At 37.8% G+C, this 20,768-nt stretch overlaps 1 protein-coding gene across 1 annotated transcript in view; it reads right to left on the bottom strand.

Moving 5' to 3' along the window:
• The window catches only part of TERB2 (telomere repeat binding bouquet formation protein 2), a 37,906-nt gene extending 19,470 nt beyond the window's left edge, over window positions 1-18,436 (bottom strand). Inside the window, exons 1-5 of the mRNA XM_058541480.1 lie at window positions 18,319-18,436; window positions 15,448-15,765; window positions 14,637-14,659; window positions 14,430-14,554; window positions 3,027-3,391 (exon numbers count right to left, since the gene is read on the bottom strand). Of these exons, the coding sequence (XP_058397463.1) occupies window positions 3,027-3,391; window positions 14,430-14,554; window positions 14,637-14,659; window positions 15,448-15,765; window positions 18,319-18,429 (942 nt within the window). The 5' untranslated portion in view covers window positions 18,430-18,436. The remainder of the gene's footprint in view (window positions 1-3,026; window positions 3,392-14,429; window positions 14,555-14,636; window positions 14,660-15,447; window positions 15,766-18,318) is intronic.
• Between the last annotated feature and the right edge of the window lie 2,332 nt (window positions 18,437-20,768).

Here is a 20,768-nt window from a genome sequence, read left to right as displayed (position 1 = left end):
ATCTGAAAAATTAATTTATCCAGAGCATCTGTTTCCCTGGAAATACCTGGTAATCCAGTTTTACTATCTTTTTCTTCTCCTGTGTCTCAGTTATATTCTACAACTGTGCAGTGATATTACCACTGCTATACTAAAAGTCCAGTTAGTCAAAGAAAATGACACAACATTCCCCCTTTAAGGTTCTCACCTCAGTGAATCCTAACACAATGACAGGGGCCTCTTTTACCTTCTGCTTCATAGAAGGATATTTTTCTTACTATCAGCCTCATCTCCTGTAGCCTGAGATAAAACAATATATAAGATAGCCTCAGTCACACTTCTTAGTGAATACCAGTCAGAGTCTATTTCCAGCAGAGAAGTCCATATTGGTGTTTTATAATTCATATTCATGAGAAGGATTCCTGCCTTTAATTATAATCTGAGTTCTAAGTAGAAGGATTATTCAAATTATTCAGTATAGAATAACTAATTACCTGGGAAAACAAATTTGTGTCATTCTATGTTAAAACAAATGCTGGACAGCTGACGTAGTATATCGGAGAAAGTATTAAGGTAGACAGCGACAGATAGTGGAAAATATGTGTACACCTGCGGTCTCTCCTTGTTCCCCTGGTGATTTGAATATAATATCCATTTTTTTCTTTTCCTTTTTTTAAAAACAGCTTTATTGTGGTATAATTTACATGCCATAAAATATTCCCATTAAAAGTGTACAGTTTACTAATTTCTAGTATATTTATATAGCTATGCAACCATCACCACAAAAAAAATTCGTTTTTAAGAAGTATATTTTCCAAATTCAGATTAGAATTTTTGTTCATTCCTACTCATCTTTTACTATCTTCAACTTAATCTCAACTTTTCCATAGACTTTTCTCCTCCTATTCTGGGGAATATTGACCTCCCCTTTCTCTAAATTCTGTAGTACTTATCTGTCCCCAAGGACAGACTTTAGACTTCAGTTATCTAGAACTCCGTATATGACTTAAGAGGTAGCAACTAGGCCCTCTTCTATCCTCCAAACTCCTTGTCATACTACTTGAAATTCTTTACCATAGTGCCTAAAAACCCCACCATTAGAAATATTTGCTTGTTGAATGTGGACTGTATATTAGCTAGTAAGTAGTATCGTGTTGATGTTAAATTTTCTGAATTTGATAATTTAGTACTGTGATTATGTAAGAGAATATCTTGGTTCTTAGGAGATACTTGCTGAAGTATTTAGGTATAAGAATTATAATGCCTGCAACTTACTCTAAAGTGGTTCAGCAAAAATAACATTAGTAATAATTATACACACACAAAATCATATGCGGTGGATGTGGGGGAGAGAGAATAAGAAAATGTGGCAAAATGTTAATAATTGGCAAATCTAGGTGGAGAGTATATGGGAGTTTATCATACAAATGTGCAATTTTTCTGTAAGTTTTAATTTAAAAAAAAAGATTTAAAAAAAGGAAACATGTCCCTTTAGTTCAGTGGTTCTCTGCCCTAGCCATACATTAGAATCATCTGAGAGCTTTTAGAAACTACAAATGCCTGGGCCCTACCTGCTAGATATTTTGATTTAATTGGTCTTGGGTGGAGTCCAAGCATCTGAATTTCTTTTAAATCTCCCTAGATGAACCATTTTTTTCTTTTTATGCTTCTTTTTTATCCTTCAAAACGTCTAGCAAGGTTCCACGCACAAAACAAGTCCTCATTACATTCTGATTGAAGTGAATTCATTAAAAAACAAAAAAGTAATTTCTTAAACATAGCCATAATCATGTCATGGCCATTTACCCAAATCAGCAGCTATAAATCTATGTATATTGAATATGCCAACGCTACATGAATATTACCTGTGGTATGTGTGTATCCTTCCATTATGACAGATAAGATAGGGGGCTTTGACCCTGCCAAAGAGCTGTGCTAATTGTAATTATAGAGGGTCAGTGTTGCAGGTCCTAAACGCTCCCCCCCGCAAAAAAATACCTGTCAGTTATAGAGCATGAAGCACAGTTAGATGGTTCTTCCAAGGAAAGGAAATAGGGATGGTTCATCAAGGGTGCTGCTGAGATCAATGATGGTAAGAACTTTAGACTTAGAAGGAACAAGCTGGAGGACGAGTATACTGGAGGGGACAAGAAGAAAAATACTGATATTTAAATTATAGGCAGGAATGATGAAAAGGACATAGTCAAAAGTAGATGGAAATACATAAAGGTATGTGAATACAGAAAAACAAGTGCCCCCCCATAGACAGATAAAGCAAGAATACTAAATAGTATTCTACTATTAGAATACTTTTTAGTAGCATACTAACAAGTATCTTGAGAGAATTCAAGACAAGATTATAAACTAGCCCAGACCATTTCCTTTTTTTTTTTTTCCTTTAAATCTCTGGAGCAGTTTTTTTAAACTACAATAACAAGTTCTAGAAAAGAAATGTTGCAAAATGTATATTAAAAGATAATTAAATAGGAAGAAGAGTGCACATCTGAAAATGCATCTATTAGGAGTCATTTTACTGGAGAATAATGAGAGCATAATAGAATTTCTGGGCACATCTGAAAAGAGTTCCCGAGCACCACTAACTCAAGTTGCAGTTTGCTCCAGTAACAACAGCATGATGTCACTCTCACGAGAGCGGCTCCTGTGTCATAGAAGACCCCAGAGAATTAGAACGACATCTTGAAAGGCTCCAGTGAAATCCACTTAGGACACTGAGAATGGAATTCAATTTGTGAATTGTCTTTTCATTATTCCAGAGTTCCCCACAAATTGGGAAGAGAAACCAGTGAGACTGGTAAACTATTTCAATACCTCTTTAATAACACTCTGAATTTATACAATAGTATGACTAGTTACTGTGGATGTGAGATATGCAATGGTTCTTTATTCTCTCCACCATCATTAAGGCAAGGGCAGAAGTAGGGATAAATTTTCTCCATGAAAGTGCTACCGAAGGTGTAAATGTGGGTCAAGGTTTTAGCATTGTAGAAGGATACCTGCCCTCCTTCATAATCCAGGTATATGCCCACCTTGTCGAGGTTGTTAGTCAGTTTCAGACTGCAAGAAGGCAAATCCAGAGCCTTTAGATCTGTTTGGTTCCTTAGTCTTAAAAGCCAGAATCCTTGCTCAGGAGTTAGAGGACAGCTGCCTTTCCGAATGATGGATTCTCTGACGACTCCAACTGTCCATTTTGTCTTCTTTGCTACTTCTACTTCCCAGTACCACTTTCCAGATGTGAAGCCTTTTGAGCCCAGCACAGCCACACTTGAGTCAAACCTCTCTGGATCATCGGGCATTACCTGCTTAATGTCACCATGCCACACACTGGTTCGGTTTTTGGAGAGCACCAGATTTGGGTGAGCTGTTTTAGGGTCCAGAGTTAAAGGAGATAGGCCTGGTAAGAAAATAAGAGAAAGCAGGGCATGGGAGAAAAGGGGTGAATGCAAATTCCCATAGTAAAGGACAGTATTTACATAGACACCAGTACTTTATATCTCCTCATGCATGTATACTGTTAGGCAGGTAATAACCTATATACTTTTTTATTGTTCTGGCGTCCATGTGGCTATATTCTAGATATTTTTATATTTGTGGTAAAAATCAAACTTTACTCTGAAGCAATTCATGCTCTAAAAAAGAAAACAATACAAATAATATAAATCTATACTAGTAAATATAAGAAAAAACAAGCACTGAAGGGATAGAGATTAGGTAAGTTTGTCCTAGGAAAGCGTTCTAAAGACAGTAAGTATTTCAGTTGTGATATAACATCTATGAGATGTATTCATGATGCTTTGGGTAAAGAGGCAAAAAAGGAATGGGTTAAAAATGGTAGCTTGTATGGGAGAGAAGGTAACGGCTTGCCTGTAAGAGGCAGATAACACTGAGCTAACTGGTGCAGAGTTTAGAGGACAATGGTGAGAATATTTGGTTTAATAGATAATGGGACTTTTGAGATCTAGAGTGGTTTATGCCACTGCTGATCAGAATGTGGTCCACAAACTGTATGGTTACCAGGCTGGGACAAGATAGTACAGAAATTAAGAGTAAGGTCTTAGAAACTTTCATAGCAATCTCACAGAGTAATTTTATGTCAGTTGAATCTCATAATTAAAAAACTGGCACTTTGTCATCTTTCTTTTTTTAATTCCACTTTTTCAAGTAATTAATGTATATTGTATTCTATAAATGTATCAGTCCATGACAATTGAGATTTTAAAAACTGGTCCTTCATCACAGGTAATTTGACAAGCATTAGTTTAGAAAAATCAGTGGGCAGCAGTATGAAAAAGAATTTCTAGAATTTTCTGGGCTGGAACTACTGCAATAGCTTTTTAACTGTCCTGTTTCACTCTTGCTCATCTGCAACCTCTTCCACCCATAACATGAATGAGACCATCTAGTTCTCCTACTCAACACACTCTTATGTTTCCCATCACACCCAAGATAAAATCCTTAAAGAGCAAACAAGACCTACATGATTTACCCACCTCTCCAACCTCATCTCCCTACCACACTCCCCAACCCCGCCCCCATTTACTTTAATCCAACCACCTTTGCCTTTTGGCTGTTCCTTGAATACACCAAGCTCATTCATACTTCAGGGTGTTTACACTTTCTTTAGTTGTCCCCACTCTTTCCCTATATGGTTCATTCCTTTACATTGTTCATGCAAGTTCAGTAAAGTGTTAATGATAGAATCTAGATAGGTATAGGGAGATGTTCTTTGTAAAATTCTTTAAACTTTTCTGTATGTTTGGAAATTTCCACAATAAAACAGAGAGGAGGGGTGAGTTACCTCCTCAGAGAGGTCTTCTCTGTCCATTGTATCTAAAATAGTATGTTCATCTATCCATCACTGTTTGTACTCTTTTCCTGCTTTATTTTTTCACATGAATAATTATTTACTGAGTGTACCTTGCTTTATTTTCTCCACAATGATCATCACTGTGTGAAATTATTTACTTGTTCATTGTCCATCTCCTCCACTAGAGTGTAATCTCTGGGAGAGCAAGGACTTCATCTGTCTCGTTTCCTCATATATCTTCAAAATTTAGAACTGTTCCTGGGTGTACAAGTAACTATTTGTTGAATAAATGAACTTCAAAGTTCCATTTGAAACCTTCACACCAACTAATTCCACCATGCCTCACATTCTTGTTATCCTTAGCCAACATCCAGCATATAGACCCCTCCAGTGATTTATCTTCTAATGTACTGTTGTCCCCATTATTCTGTTCTTGGCTTCCTCTACCTTCACTCATCCTCCCACTGCTCCCACCCAACCCTTTCCACTCTGCCCTTTGGAACTCCCTCCCTAATTAACTCTCCTGCATCCTCAGTTTACAGAATTCTCTCATCACCTCCCTACTTTAACAGAAACCTGACTGGTTCTTCCCCCAAAAACACAGCTTCCAAAAGTTCATGACTATTCATTTTCTAAATTCAAATGCCAGAGATCCAGTAGCCACCACTGCCACTTCCAGATCCCTACTCTACTCCTCATCCTCACGTAAAAATTACTCTTCATTTAAGACTCTTGTCATTCCGTTTCATATTACCATTTGATGCTATTGCATACAAACTTCCTGGTTACAATCCTTGCACTTTGGGTTAACTTTACTCCTCTACCTCAACACCAGCCCAATCATCCCAAGTGATTTCACTATCCTTTGGCTATAGTTGCTCTTCCATTCCTGCAGGTCCTTGACTTTACTGCTAGTGACTTTTGACTCCATTACATTTCAGCTGTCCATGTCAATGACCATATTCTGGACCATGTAGTCATTGAGAACTATTCGTTCTCTAAAATCTGAAACTCAGATAACCCATTCTCTTATTTTTTGAGCTTACTTATTCTCATCTCCCCCTACAACCATTACTTGACTTCGTTAACATCTCTAGTCTCTGATTTCTCCTTATTATCCTAATCTAGCTGCTTTCTGGCTTAAAATCCTTCCCTAAACAGTTTAGCATTGGTAGCTTTGTTGCCAATAACCTCAACACTTTTATCCTCTTATCTGCAGAACCTGCTGTGCAACTCTCCAACCCTGGATCTATCCAGCTATTCAAATTCACATCCCAATTCCTGACCACTGCAGGAGGAAAATCACAAAATTATACATGTAGATACCACTACAAATTCATTATTTCCATCAGCACTGCCCAGAACTCCTACATTTCCCAAATCAAATCCTCTCCAGTTATTCACAACAGCAATTTCAAACCTTCAACTTTCTCCTCTATTCCACCACTTTCCCCCTCCAACTCCCAGGCAGAAGACTTCATCTACTGCTTCACAGAGAAACTATAGTACATCTTATAGAATCCCTCAATTCTTCCCACTCATACTGCAAGCTCCATCTGACATAATTGTTCGCCTCTACCATCTTTATTTTCTCTCCAGTTTCAGAGGAAGCAGGAAAGTCAGTACCTCTTTTTGCTTTATTTATTTATTTATTTATTTGTGAGGAAGATCAGCCCTGAGCTAACATCCGTGCTAATCCTCCTCTTTTTACTGAGGAAGACCGGCTCTGAGCTAACATCTATTGCCAATCCTCCTCCTTTTTTTTTGTCCCCAAAGCCCCAGTAGATAGTTGTATGTCGTAGCTGCACATCCTTCTAGTTGCTGTATGTGGGATGCGGCCTCAGCATGGCCGGAGAAGCGGTGCGTCAGTGCGCGCCCGAGATACAAACCCAGGCTGCCAGTAGCGGAGCGCGCGTACTTAACCACTAAGCCACGGGGCCGGCCCTCTCTTTTTGCTTTAGATCCGTCTTCCCTACTTCCACTAATTATTCCCTTTCTTTTACTGTTGATTTCTGCCTTTCTACAGGCTACTTCCCTTCAGTATGTTTTTAAAAGTCCTCTTTGACTCTACTCCCCAAATTCATATCTTCCCTTCTTAGTAAAACTTCTCAAATGAGTGATCTATTCACTTCACTGCAGCCTCATTCCAAATCACTCCTGAACCCTTCACAATATAACTTCTACCCATTCCATTCTTTTGAAATTGCCCTTACCAAAGCCACCAATTGTTGTTGAAAACATTTCTTTTCTAGTTGTTTTCTAAATTGATCTTCACCTTTAGCCTGAATGACCACTCCCTTCTCCTTGACATTCTCTTCCTTTAGATTCCATATCAACTTCATTTCCTGGTTTTCCTCTTATTTCTCTTGCCAGAATTCCTCAATCTCTTTTGGGGGCTTCATTGCCCTTTATCTTTTGGTATTCTCTATAAGATGCTCCCTCCTTGACTGTATGTTCTCACTTTCCTTAGGAAATCTCATTTCCATCAATAGCTTCAGCTACCTCACTCTATACTGATTATTCCAGCCCTGGCCTCTCTACTAAGCTCCAATTAGAATAGTTACCTATTTGAATATATTCACTTAGTTGTCCTGTAGGTTCTTCAACACAACACGGCCAACATTGAACTCATCAGCTCCCTCCAAAATCTGCATTTCCTACATTTCCATCCTTGACATCACCTTTCTCTATCCCTTACCACCAATTACTGTCGAGTACATTTCAGTTCCTGGAATTCTGTCTCTGGAATCTATTCTTTATTTTCCATTCCCATGCTTTTGGCTTAGATCTGAATAATTTTTCAGATGGCTGAAAGATGACAGTAGATGGCTACTACAGATTCTAAGTTGTTCTTCTGGCCTCTCCTTCTTGGGAGCAGAAACTACTACATCTCTTATTTCTATATCCTTGGAGCCCAACTTAGTGCTTAGCAGGTAGTAGACCCTCAATAAGAGTGTGTTGAATGAATGAGTAAACTTTGGTGATTACTGATACACACAAAACTAAAGGAAATGTATTAAAATATTTTAAATTGAATGATTCCCTACACTGGAATTGGTAAAACTACAACCAGCAGGCCAAATCTGGCCAGCTGCCTTCTTTTTTTTTTGTTTTCTTTTTTTAATAATTCTTCTTTTTATTTATTTTTTTATTTTTTGAGGAAGATTGGCCCTGTGCTAACATCTGTTGCCAATCTTCCTCTTTTCTTTCTTTTTTCTCCCCAAAGCCCCAGTACATAGTCGTGTATCATAGTTGTAGAGTTGTAGCTCTTCTATATGGTACACCACCTCAGCATGGCTTGCTGAGCGGTGAGTAGTTCCACACCCAGGATCCAAACCCGTGAACCCCAGGCTGCTGAAGCAGAACACGCGAACTTAACTGCTACGCCACTGGGCTGGCCCTGCCTTCTTTGTAAATAAAGTTTTATTGGAACACATCAATGGCCATTCGTTTACATATTATCTATGGTTGCTTTTTCACTACAATGGCAGAGTTAAGAAGTAGTTTTGACAAAGACCATACAGCCCACAAAGCCTAAAATATTTACTGTCTAACCATTTACAGAAAAATTTCAGCCCCTGCCCTAAAGCAGCAGTCTCTGTTATAAGGCAGGAGAAGAGAAAATATGAAACTGCAGAATAAGCAAAGTCCTAGAAATAAGAAATATGAAGTATATTTTACAAAGGTTTGACCACAGTTAAATTATTAGTAAAATAGCTGTATGTTAAATAAATCCTATTTTATTTTCTTAGATGTAGAATTATACCAAAAATAAAGAAAAATCAGTTTGTGCTTTAAATGATTGCTAGAAATGAAGTTTGATTTTGCAGGGCAAAGTCCAGGAATAAAAACACAATGTGATCTCAAGACAGCTAGAATTTGCAGAGTAGAGTAACAGTGGAGGGCGGTGCACAGAGGCTTTCGAAATCTACAAAGGAATTCCCTCAAGGCTGTGGCTAAGTACTGATCTGCAGTGAAAGTCATTAGGGCTAGCAAAAGAATCTCCAGAAAGCAGTAGGTTGAACAATTCCTAGAGCTCACCTAAGACTGGGAATAATTTTCAATCCTTCCAGCCAGAATGGAAAAATGTCATAACATGTGGAACATCAGGCAGAGTACTCAGAATGATATTACCTTAGAAAATGGGCTAATAATTTATGTAGATACTCCACCCTTAAGGAGGAGGAGCATAATTCCCCACTCCTTAAGTGTGGGTTGTGCATAGTGACTTCCTTCTAACATGTATAGTATGGAAGGCTAGGGGATAGTAACTTTACAGTGAAGAAAACTTACAAACGCTACCTCAGCTAGGTGATTAAAGCCAACATCAACCGTCATAAATTATGTTGACAGTATGTATGCCTGATATGATGTGATGAAAATGGCACTTTAACGCTGTGGTCTTCCTCTCAATAACTCATAACCCGGGTCTTATCATGAGAAAAACATTAGACAAATTGCAGTAATGTGGCATCCTACAAAATACGTGACCAGTACTCCTCAACACTGTCAAAGTCACAAAAACAAGATAAGTCTGAGAGACTGTCACAGCCAAGAAGAGCTTAAAGAAACATGACAACTAAACGTAATGTGGAATCTTAGATGGGATCCTGGAATAGAGAAATGACATTAGGTAAAAACTAAAGAAATCTAGGGCCAGCCCTGATGGCCTAGTGGTTAAGTTTGGCATGCTCCGCTTCAGCGGCCTGGGTTCGGCCCAGGCATGGACTTACACCACTTGTCTGTTAGTGGCCATGCTGTGGTGGTGGCTCACATACAAAGATTGGCAGCGGATGTTAGCTCAGGGCAAATCTTCCTCAGCGAAAAAAAAAAAGAAGAAATCTAAAGAAACTGTAGGCTTTAGTTAATAATAATATATCAATATTCATTCATTAATTTTAAGGTATATGAGAACTTTCTGTACTATTTTCTCAATTTTTCTATAAATATAAAAGTGTTCTAAAAATAAAGTTTATTAAAAAGAAAAAAAATCACTAGCCATGCAAAGCAGCAGGAAAACATGACCCATAGTCTGGAGAAAAATCAAGAAATAAAAGCATGCCCAGAAATTATAGCAATGATGGAATTAGCTAAGACATTAAAACTGCTATCATAAATATCTTCCATTTGCTTGAGGAAAACATGAACACGGTAAGCAGAGAAATGGAAGATACAAAAAGACCCAAATGAAACTTCTAAAAATGAAATGTATCTGAAATGAAAAACATCTTGAACAGGATTAACAGGAGATTAGATAGTGCAGAAGAAAAGATGAGAAAACTTGAATAGCAGTAGAAACTATTCAAAACGAAGCACAGAGAGAAAAAAGCCTAAAAAATACTGAGCATCAGTAACAAGTGAGACAATATCAGATGGTCTAACATATGTAAAAATTAGAGTCCCAGAAGGAGAAAAATTAGAGTCCCAGAAAATGAGGGTAGGTGAAAAATTCTTGAAGAAATAATAGCTGGCATTATTCCAAATTCTATGAAAATTATAAACCTCTAGATCCAAGAAGCTCAATGAACCACAAGCAGAATAAATATACAGAAATAAATAAATATAAAGAAAATCACACCCAGACCCAGCATAATCAAATTGATGGAAACAAGTGACAAAAAGTAAATCTTAAAAGTAACCAAAGAGGGCCAGCCCCGTGGCTTAGCGGTTAAGTGCGCGCGCTCTGCTGCTGGTGGCCCAGGTTCGGATCCCAGGCGTGCACTGACGCACCGCTTCTCCGGCCATGCTGAGGCCGCGTCCCACATACAGCAACTAGAAGGATGTGCAGCTGTGACATACAACTATCTACTGGGGCTTGGGGGGGGAAAAAGTAACCAAAGAAATAAGAAATAATACGTACAGAGAAATAAAGATAAAAATGATAATAGACATCTCATCAGAAACTATGCAAGTCAGAAAACAATGGAGTGACATCTTCAAATTACTGAAAAATAAATCCATCATCCCAGAATTCTATATCAGGGAAAATATCTTTCAAAAAAATGAGATAAAATAAAGATTTTTTTTCAGACAAACAAAAGCTGAGATAATTCATCACTAGCATACTTGCACTATAAAAAATATTAAAGGAAGCTCTTTAGGCAGTAGGAAAAATTATATCAGATGGCAATTTGTATCTACATAAAGGAATAAAGAGTGCCAGAAATTGTAACTATGTGAATTGTAAATATGTGAATATAAAAGATATTTCTTCATTTTAAAAATCTCTTTAGAAGATAATTGACTGTATAAGCAAAATTAATAATAATATATGTGGAATTTATAATGTGTAGAAATAAAATATATGAGAACAATGGCATAAAGGATGAGGAATGTAAAAGTATACTCTTGTAAGTTTTTTACACTAAACGTAAAGGGCTGTTATTTGAAGATAGAATGGGTAAGTTAAATATGCATACTGTAAAATCCTAAAGCAACCAAAAATGTAAAAAACAAATAAAAATTAAATAAGTACAAATAATAACTCAGTAGTGAAGATGAAAGAGAAAACTAAAAGGCACTCAATCCAAAAGAAGGTAAGTAAAGAGGAAACAAAGGAACAAAGGACAGACGGGATGAATAAAAGCAAATACCAAGATGCTAGATTTAAACCCAATCATACTGATAATAACATTAAATGTTGATGGTCAGAACATCTCAATTAAAAGAGAGAGATTGTCAGATTGGATAAAAAAGCAAGACAATAACATGTTAGCTACATAAAACACACTTAAAATATAAAAACACTAATAAGTTAAAAGATGATGGAAAAAGATACACTGTACAAATACTAATCTAAAGAAAGCCAAAGGGGCAATATTGGTATTAGACAAAATAGAATTCAGAAAAAGAAATATTAGCAGGGATACAGAGGAGCATTTCATAATTATAATGAGATTGACTCATCAGAGATTGTAACAATCCTAAATGTGTATTCACCTGATAACAGAGCTTAAAAATACATGAAGCAAAACTACTGAACTGAAAGGAAGAATCACAGTACCTAATTTCAAGATTTACCATAAAGCTATGGTAATAAAGACTTGTGTTGTTGGTATAAGAGTAGACATACAGATCAGTGGAACAGAACTGAGAGTCTGTAGTAGACTTGAGTTGATTTTTCTTTCTTTTTTTGTGTGTGTTTTTTTTTTTTGGTGAGGAAGATTGGGCCTGGGCTAACGTCTGTTGCCAATCTTCCTCTTTTTGCTGAGGAAGATTAGCCCTGAGCTAACATCTATGCCCATCTTCCTCTATTTTTGTATATGGGATGCTGCTGCAGCATGGCTTGATAAGTGGTGTGTAGGTCCGTGCCCAGGATCTGAACCCATGAACCTTGGGCCACTGAAGCAGAGCACATGAACTTAACTACTATGCCACCAGGTCAGCTCCAAGAGTTGATTTTTGACAAAGGTGCTAAGATATTTCAGTGGTAAAAAAGCAGTCTTTTAAACAAATGATGTGGGAACAATTGGACATTCATATGGAAAAAAAATAACCTTGATCCTTACCTTACACTGTAAACAAGAATTAACTCTAAGTGGATAGTAGACTTAAACATAAGAGTTCAAATGATAAAACTTCTAGAAGAAAGTATAGGAAAAAATCTGTAGCCTTGGGTTAGAGAAAGATTTTTTAGGACACAAAAAGAATAAAACATGAAAGAAAAAAAATGGTAAGTTGGATTTCATCAAAATCAAAAACTTTTGTTCTTTGATAGACCCTGTTATGAAAATGAAAAGGCAAGCCACAGACTGAGAGAAAATATTTGAAAAACATATGTCTGATAAAGCATTTGTGTCCTTTAAAACTCAAAAATAAAAAAAAATCAGTTGAAAATATGAGCAAAAAATTGAACACACTTAACCAAAAAAATATATGAATGGCAAAGAAGCACATGAAAAGATGCTCAGGATTAGTCATTAGGGAAATACAAATCAAAACCATTACCTGCCATATATCTAATAAATGGTTAAAATTAAGATTGACAATATCAAGTTTTGGCAAGGATGTAGAGAAACTGGGACTCTCATCCATTGCAGATGGCAATGTAAGATGCCATTCCTATCGAAAGTGCTAATAAGGGCCACTTTAGAGGAAAAATGTAGTAGTTTCTTATACAGTTAAGCATACACTTAACACACAATGCAGCAATCCCACCAGTAGGTATTTACCCCCAAGAAATTAAAACACAAAGATTTCTAAATGAATGTTCAGGCAAGTTTATTCACAATAACCGTAAACTAGAAACTACCCAAATGTCCATCAATTGATAAATGAATAAGCAAATTGTGAAGTATCCATAGAACATGATTACTGATACATGCAACAACAGTTGAAGCTCAAAAAGCATTATGCTAGGTGAAAAAAGCCAGACACAGAGCCAGGCCTAGCAGTTGAAGTTCAGCACCGTCTGCTTCGGTGGCCCGGTTCAGTTCCCAGGCGCAGAACCACACCACTCATCTGTCAGTAGCCACGCTGTGGCAGTGGCTCACGTAGAAGAACTAGAAGAACTTACAACTATACACAACTATCTACTCAGGCTTTGGTAGGGGGAGAAAAAAGGAGGAAGATTGGCACAGGTGTTAGCATAGGGTGAATCTTTCCCTGCAAACAAAAACAGACACAAAAGACTACATAATGTATGATTCCATTTAGATGAGATTTTAGGAAAGACACAACTAAAGTGAAATAATGCAGACCAGTGAGTGTCAGGGGCTGGGGATAGAAGGAAGGGATTGACTGCAAAGGGACATGCAGGAAATTTTGGGGATGATAGAAATTTTGATTTTGGAGATGTTTACATAAGAATATATACATATACATATAAATATATATTTGTCAAAACTCATCAAATTATACACTTAAAATTGGTGAATTTTATTCATGTTAACTATACTTCAGTAAAACTGATTTTTTTCAATGTCAGTTACCCAGAAAACTTGTTAACACGGATAGATTTATGATTTTCATTAGATCAGTAACTACAAACAATAATAATAATGAGCCTATATGAATTCTATAAAAAACTTTACTTAGAACTTTATTTCTACAAAGATTTTTATTTCAAACTTTATGTTCTTGAAATGCCATTTGTGTTCTTTTGTCCTGCTCAGGCCTTGGTATCTTCAGGATGACAAAAACTTAGTGTCCTTATTAAGCACATCTGTTGAAATTATTGGTTTTCTTTTGAAGCACTGAAGATCTCTAAACAATCTCCTAACATGTTATACTTCATGTGATAAATATCAAACACAAGAGGACCTGTAAAGACCCTATTACATACAAAGAGTATGTACAGTAACCTCCTCCTCCAGGGCAGAGAAGCCCCAGGGATTTATACAACTGATTTAGCAAAACAGGACAAAAAATTGGTTGTCCATTTGATAGAACAATCAAGCAAAATCATAGACTGAGAAGTAATTCTAACATCAGACTCTTTTCTATTTACCAGTAAAAAGTTATAAGTTCTGACGTAATGGTACCAGAAGAAATTCAGTCCTTTGGCTAAACTCTACCCTTCCCTCTGTCCCAGACCCTAAAGTACTAATTAGGGCCACAGAAGAGGTCCCACAGATAAAACATAGATTAGGAGCCCCAGGAACCAATAGCTACTACCCACTGATACCTGGAGACAGAGTAGACTGCATTTCCCTCCACATCATGTACTGGATGGGACCTTTGTACAGGCCCAGGTTCAGCTTTCTGGAGATAAGCTCTCTGGGTGTCAGCACCTTCATTCCTTGCTCTAAGCTGCAGGTGACATAATTCATTTATTCTTAGACATCCTCTAGGGACTGAAAGAAGGGTATTAATACCATACAGAAACACTTACCTATCCAAGAAAGGTGTGATGTCCTAGAAGAGGAACGGAGAAATAGAGAAGTTAGATGCCTGTTCATCAATTCCAGAATTTCCTTTGGTGATACTGGCCACCACCAGAATTAGATCGTCAATACTGGGATCCTGTGCAGATGGTCCCTATCCCATTGCCACCAGCTCCTCTCATCCTCCATGCACCTTTTCTGATCTGCATCCTTCATCTAACCCAGAATAAACTGGCCTTAAGTTGCTCTGATTTTCTAGAGCTCTTTCTTACATGGAACAAGAGAGAAATTAAGGTTAAGCTATTTTTACCTATACTGACACATAGTCTCAGGAGAAAAACACAGTACATAGTCCAGCCCCAAGGCCGCTTTTCCTTACTCTGGCTAATTAAGCTTCTGAGTGCCAAGGTGGTAACCAATGTCACTTTAGAGGTGAAGCTTCAGGTAGCAAAGATTGGCAAACAGCTTTTCAAACAGGTCAAATTATGATTGCCAAGAGCCAGTCAACAATAGAACTTAGGTTCCAACATAATTATTTTTGAGAAATAAAGCTTCAAAGTTCTTTATGGAGAAATATTAAAATATTAATACATATTGTAATTAATGGCATTTTCTTATCTTCTTTTCTAGGAGAATGAAAGTAAGGCTTTCTATTAAGTGTAAAGCAAAAATAGCCTCCTCTTTTTCTCCCAGAGAATCTTGAAAGCACTACAGCAGATTTTTTTTCTCCCTCCTTGTGGGGAAAAGCTGCTTCTACCTCCTTTCCAACCCTCTTCCCCCATCTAGTGTCCTCATAGTCATGTTGAAATGGAGTCTCACTTGGAGAAAGTCGAAGGAGTTCTGCTTTTCCATCCGTGCCTGGATGCTCACCAACATCTCCTTGGCTAGGAGACACTGTTCCTGAAGCTGGTTCAGATTCATCTCCATCTCCTCATTCAAGGCTTTTCCCTCTTCTCGGAGCTCATTTAAAATGTCCTTTTCTTTGCTGTGCAGGAACTGATGCAGCTTGAGAAACTCCAAGGAGACGTGTTGCTGCAGGTGTAGCTTGTTTTCCTGGAAACCTCCATGATCATCACCATGGTAATTACTGAGACCAGCACTTGGGGATGGGGGCCCACACCACCAATATTCACACAACTTGGGAAATAACCATAATAGGAAAATGCATGAAAATGGTTGCTGAGTGTCAACATTCAACTATACAAAAAAGAGCCCTTTGGGAGACTTACTCCGTCTTTCTGAGCTAGTTTAATAGTTCAGAATGAAATAGTCAAAAGTGGTCTCTAGGTTCTTATTGCAGTACTGAGGTGATAACCAATGCCATATTAAATAAGACTGTGGGGTTAATCAAACATTCTAAAATGAATGATAATACCCTCCTACCCAGAAGTACAAACCAATATCTACCAAGTGATGCTGTTAGACTGGGGCCATAAGGAGGCTAAAAGAACTGTCCTTATCTAGAAATGAGAACTGGGGGAATGCCACTCCTGCTGCCAAGACAACACAGAAGAAACAGGAGATGGGCAATGTCTGAAGCACCGAAGTTGATAACTGCTACACTTGCAGCTCTTTTCTTAGATGACCTCAACATCCTCATGGGTGAGCCATCTGACATCCCTGTTTCTCAGTTGCTTGTCCTCTTCACTTCTAGTGATTTCCACCTTTCTCTACTCATGCTCTTAGTCCCACTGAGGATTTTATCATCCCCAGCAATTGCACCATCTCCAAAATTAACTTTTTATGCTCACTTACTCAGGTACCCCTATTGCAACAATTATGGGGTCTCATTGAAACCTTCTATTCATTTACCCTTCCATTTCTATTCATCAACTTCTTCTGTCTTCATGTCCCCTCTTATCCAGCTTGGATTTTATGGTCCATCATTATAATTGCACTCTTAAAATAGTCTTAACTCTCTCTCTCCTCTGCCTCACACTTTTCCAGTTTTCCTTTTACCTAGTTCACCACTATTTCTCAGTCTTATTTGTTGGTTCTGTCTCCTCTAACCAAGCTCTAAGTATTAGAGTTACTTGATATTCTGTCCCAGGCTCTTTCCCCTTCTCATTCTACACTCTCTTTCTAGGTAACATCCTCTCCTTTCACAGCTTTAAATACGGTCTATATGCTGACTTATTTCCAGCCTAGATCAAATTCTGAGCTTCAGATTCCTATATCCAACTGTCTATTTCACACCTTCACTCATCCCTCACCTCTAATTATTCACCACATCCGGGTTATTTTTATCTCCAAAGCATATGCTGCAGCTGTTTATTTCTCTCCATCTTCACTACCTGTCTAGTCCACGCCACCATCATCATTCTCTGGGATCATTGCAGCAGCCTTCTAACCATTATCCTGTCATTGTCCCTCTCCAATCCATTCTCCACACAGCCACCAGACTGATATTTTCAAAATGAGATGAAACCATGTCCTGTTTAAACCCTTTAATTGCTTCTCATTATTCAAAGCATGAAGTTCAAGATCCTAACATTATCTACAAGGGCCTGCATGATTGGGCCCATATCTGCCTTGTCAATTCCATCTTGCCCACCATGATCCAGTTTTATTGGCCTGCTCTCTGTTTAACATAGCAACTAACTTCCTGTCTCAGGACTTTTCCATATAATCTTTCCTCTTTATAGAATATTCTTCTCCAGCCCACTTCCTTCATATTCCCCTCACCCACTTCACTTGGCTAAGTCACTCATCCTTCAATTCTCAATTTTTAATATGCGACTTCTTCAGAGAACACACCTTCTGCAGTCTAGATTAGATTCTACATTTATATGCTCTCATAGCACCCTATATTTTCATTTATAGTAATTATCACAGTTGTTATTTTATTGTTATTAGCGGGACTATTTAATTAACATCTGTCTTCCACATTAATGGAATATAGCGTCAGGTATAATGCCTGACCCACTCAAATATTTTTTGAATGAATGAATGTTGACTGTAATAGCTAAACTAGGAACTCTTAGACCAGGAACAAGATTCTCTGGAGATATCATTATTTCCACCTATTCTTCTTCTTTCCCTCACTGTACATATTTCTTTTTCCAGATGCCAAATGCCAGAGAAGACTTTCCGCCATAGAATAATTAGTGAAGAAAAAAAACTCCTAATGTAGCCCCCCAACCTAGGGACTGATTTGCCTAGTCTCTAACTGTTAATGTTGTCCTACCACTCCTGGGAAGTTGAAAGTATAGGCAATAGTTTTATTTAGTTTGGAGGGAGCTAGGAAAGATCAAATCAAATGGGAAAGCCAGCAATTCAAGAGACCTTGGTTCAGAGGTAGCCTGGTTGTAAACCCAAAGAAAGAAAAGTATTTCTTTAGACTTAGCAATCTTTAGTGGATTTTTCTGATAAATTCCTTATCTTGCCATAGATAAAGGGAAAGACCAGACAGATCACAACCCCGCAACAATCACCTAATGATTGAACCATTAAAAGGATCAGTATATTAGGGGACAGGTCAGTCTGCTCTCTCTGTTGCTCAGCGATTGGGAATCTACTCCACTGATATATTCTTTTCTACATGACAATGTCTGTTTTCTAATTCTATAGCCCAGGTGCCATGTAGTGTATTGATAATATATGTATAGGCCCCTTTCCACTCACATAGCTGAAGTTACAAGGAGAGTGTATTCCAGTTCTATCTCATAACCCCTCTACCCTGCTCCTCACCTTGTAAGCAGCAATAGCATCTTTCTGCATGTTCCTCAGGGACTGAAGCTCCTTCAGGGTTGCCTCCAGTTGACCCTGATGGATGGTAAGCTCCTCCTGGGAATACCACATAGAATTAACCCACACTGACTTGGGATATGAAGGGCCATAAAGGACATCTCCCCCAAAGCCCAGCGTGTCAGGAAAAAAAGCGAGCTCTTACTGCAAAAGTCTTTCCTGTCCCCTGTATCATAGTTCCTGTCTCTTCTAAGAATTGTGAAGACAATTACAAGTAGCAGAAAAACTTAGTTTTACCCTCTTATGGGTGAACTACAGGGGTTTGAAAAAGGTAACAGAACTCTATACATTTTCTATTCTAGTTACAATGTTCTCACTATTTATACTTTTACTTATATTGTTCTCATTTGGAACACCTGTTTCTTCCTTCTGCCCATTCAAATCCAAATGATTCCCCAGTTCAAGCTTTCTTTTATAATTCATCCCCTGACTGTTTCAGTTTTCTCTAATCTTCTCTGAAATTCTAAACATTTATAAATTACAAACATGACAACATTTGGCTCTTAATAGTAGACTATCTTATATTGCTTCTATTGTTTTATTCATTTTAAACTTGACTAAATTTCAAAAATTTTATAACAAGAGTAATATCTTATATGCCCATATTTTGCACAATGTCTAGTAGAGTGCTGTCATGGTGGGGTTTAGGTAAATATTTGATTGATTGAGGGAATAGGCCAGAGCTCCTCCTCTGCCCCTTTCCTATCATCAGCAACACTTGAGAATGAACTTTGCAAGATATGTTGTATTTTCTGAGCACTCTGAGCTTTCTAATAATCATCTGAATAAAGAAGTGGGATTGGAAGAGAGAAGAAACCCCACAAAAGATTTTTCCCAGCTTTCCTAAGGGATTGCTCAAGGCCCAGGGCTTACCCACCATAAAGAAGTGGACAGCATCAGCAATCTGCATGAACTCTTTAGACTGCCCCACAGACAACCGAGCATCTTTGCATTGGAAGCAGATCAGTTTCCCATCTGGCTTACTGAACAGTTTCAGGTTCTCTCCATGCTCTGGGCACTGTGGATGGCCCTTGAGTAGGGGTAGCTTCTTAATCTTCTCTACTAGCTTCTCTAGTACAAGGTTGAATGTACAGTGGCTATATTGACATAGCATCTTACACTCAGGACAGAATGTTTCCCTTGTTTGTTGCTTCCAAAAGTTTTGGATACAGGCCTGGCAGAAGTTGTGGCCACAGCTTAGCATCAGTGGATCATGGAACCAATCATTACACAGTGGGCAGTGTAGCTCTGTAGTAATATCTTGCATCTGCACTTTAGAAGGTATCCGGGTGATCAAATCATTCACTTCAACGTAGTTGCGTGGGTCGATGTTGGAGGAGGGGTTGGAAGATACCTTTGGAAAAGAACAGCTAAAATGAGTTTCTCTTTCTTGCTGCCCATTTCAGCACTCCAGGATAATGGGCTCCATTTCTAAATGAGCTGAGAATTGGTGCAGCCAGAATAAAAGCACCTCCTTTGAAAGTGACCCAATAGATTCTGCGTTTTCTAATGTGATAGTTTATTACTACTTTCAACATTATTTAAACTTTAATAGAGAACTAAGGCAGAAGAAGAGAGAATACTCAACCAAAGAAAAGTATTTTGTTGTACATCCCTCCATCCACCCACTTTCCCCATCTATCAGTTGAAAGTTTTACTTTCAATATCTATTCTACTAGTTATTATCTTTTGGTTTTGTTTTCTAGAAGTCACGTACAAAGAATTGCAAAATCAATTAGATTCCTCAGTCAGTGGCATGATATCACCAACCATAATATCATCTATGCCCTCTTCCCCTCATTCGTTTAAAACACATTACAGAAATAACATACATACAGAGAAACGCAGAATCCTAAGTGTACATCTCGATGACTTCACAAAATGAACATATCTGTGTAATCAGCACCCTGATCAAGAAACAAAAGCCTACCAGCTTCCCAGAAGCCCCCCATATGCCTGCTTCAAGTCACTGTGCTTCATCAGGATTCACCCCTATTCCAACTTCCAACACTATACATTAATTTTATCTGTTTTTGAATTTTATATAAATGCAACCATGCAATATGTACTCTTGTTGCGGGCTTCTTTTGTTCAAAATTACATTTGTGAGATTTATCCACATTGTTCTTTGTAATTGTAGTCCATTCATCTTCATTGATATATAGAATTCCATTGTGAATATGCCATAATTTATTTCTTAATTCTACTATTGATAGACTTTTGGGTAGTTACTGGTTTGGGGCTATTATACATAGTGTTGCTAAGAACATTCCTGCTCATCTTCTTTGGTAAATATACGGTCATGCACCACATAATGATGTTTTGATCAACAATGGACTGCATATACAATGGTGGTCCCACAAGATTAGTACCATATAGCCTCAGTGTGTAGT

The sequence above is a fragment of the Diceros bicornis genome, chromosome 5 (assembly GCF_020826845.1).
Source record: "Diceros bicornis minor isolate mBicDic1 chromosome 5, mDicBic1.mat.cur, whole genome shotgun sequence".
Lineage (NCBI taxonomy): Eukaryota > Metazoa > Chordata > Mammalia > Perissodactyla > Rhinocerotidae > Diceros > Diceros bicornis.
The sequence above is the reverse complement of the archived record's forward strand: the minus strand, read 5'-3'. Positions and strand labels throughout refer to the sequence as shown.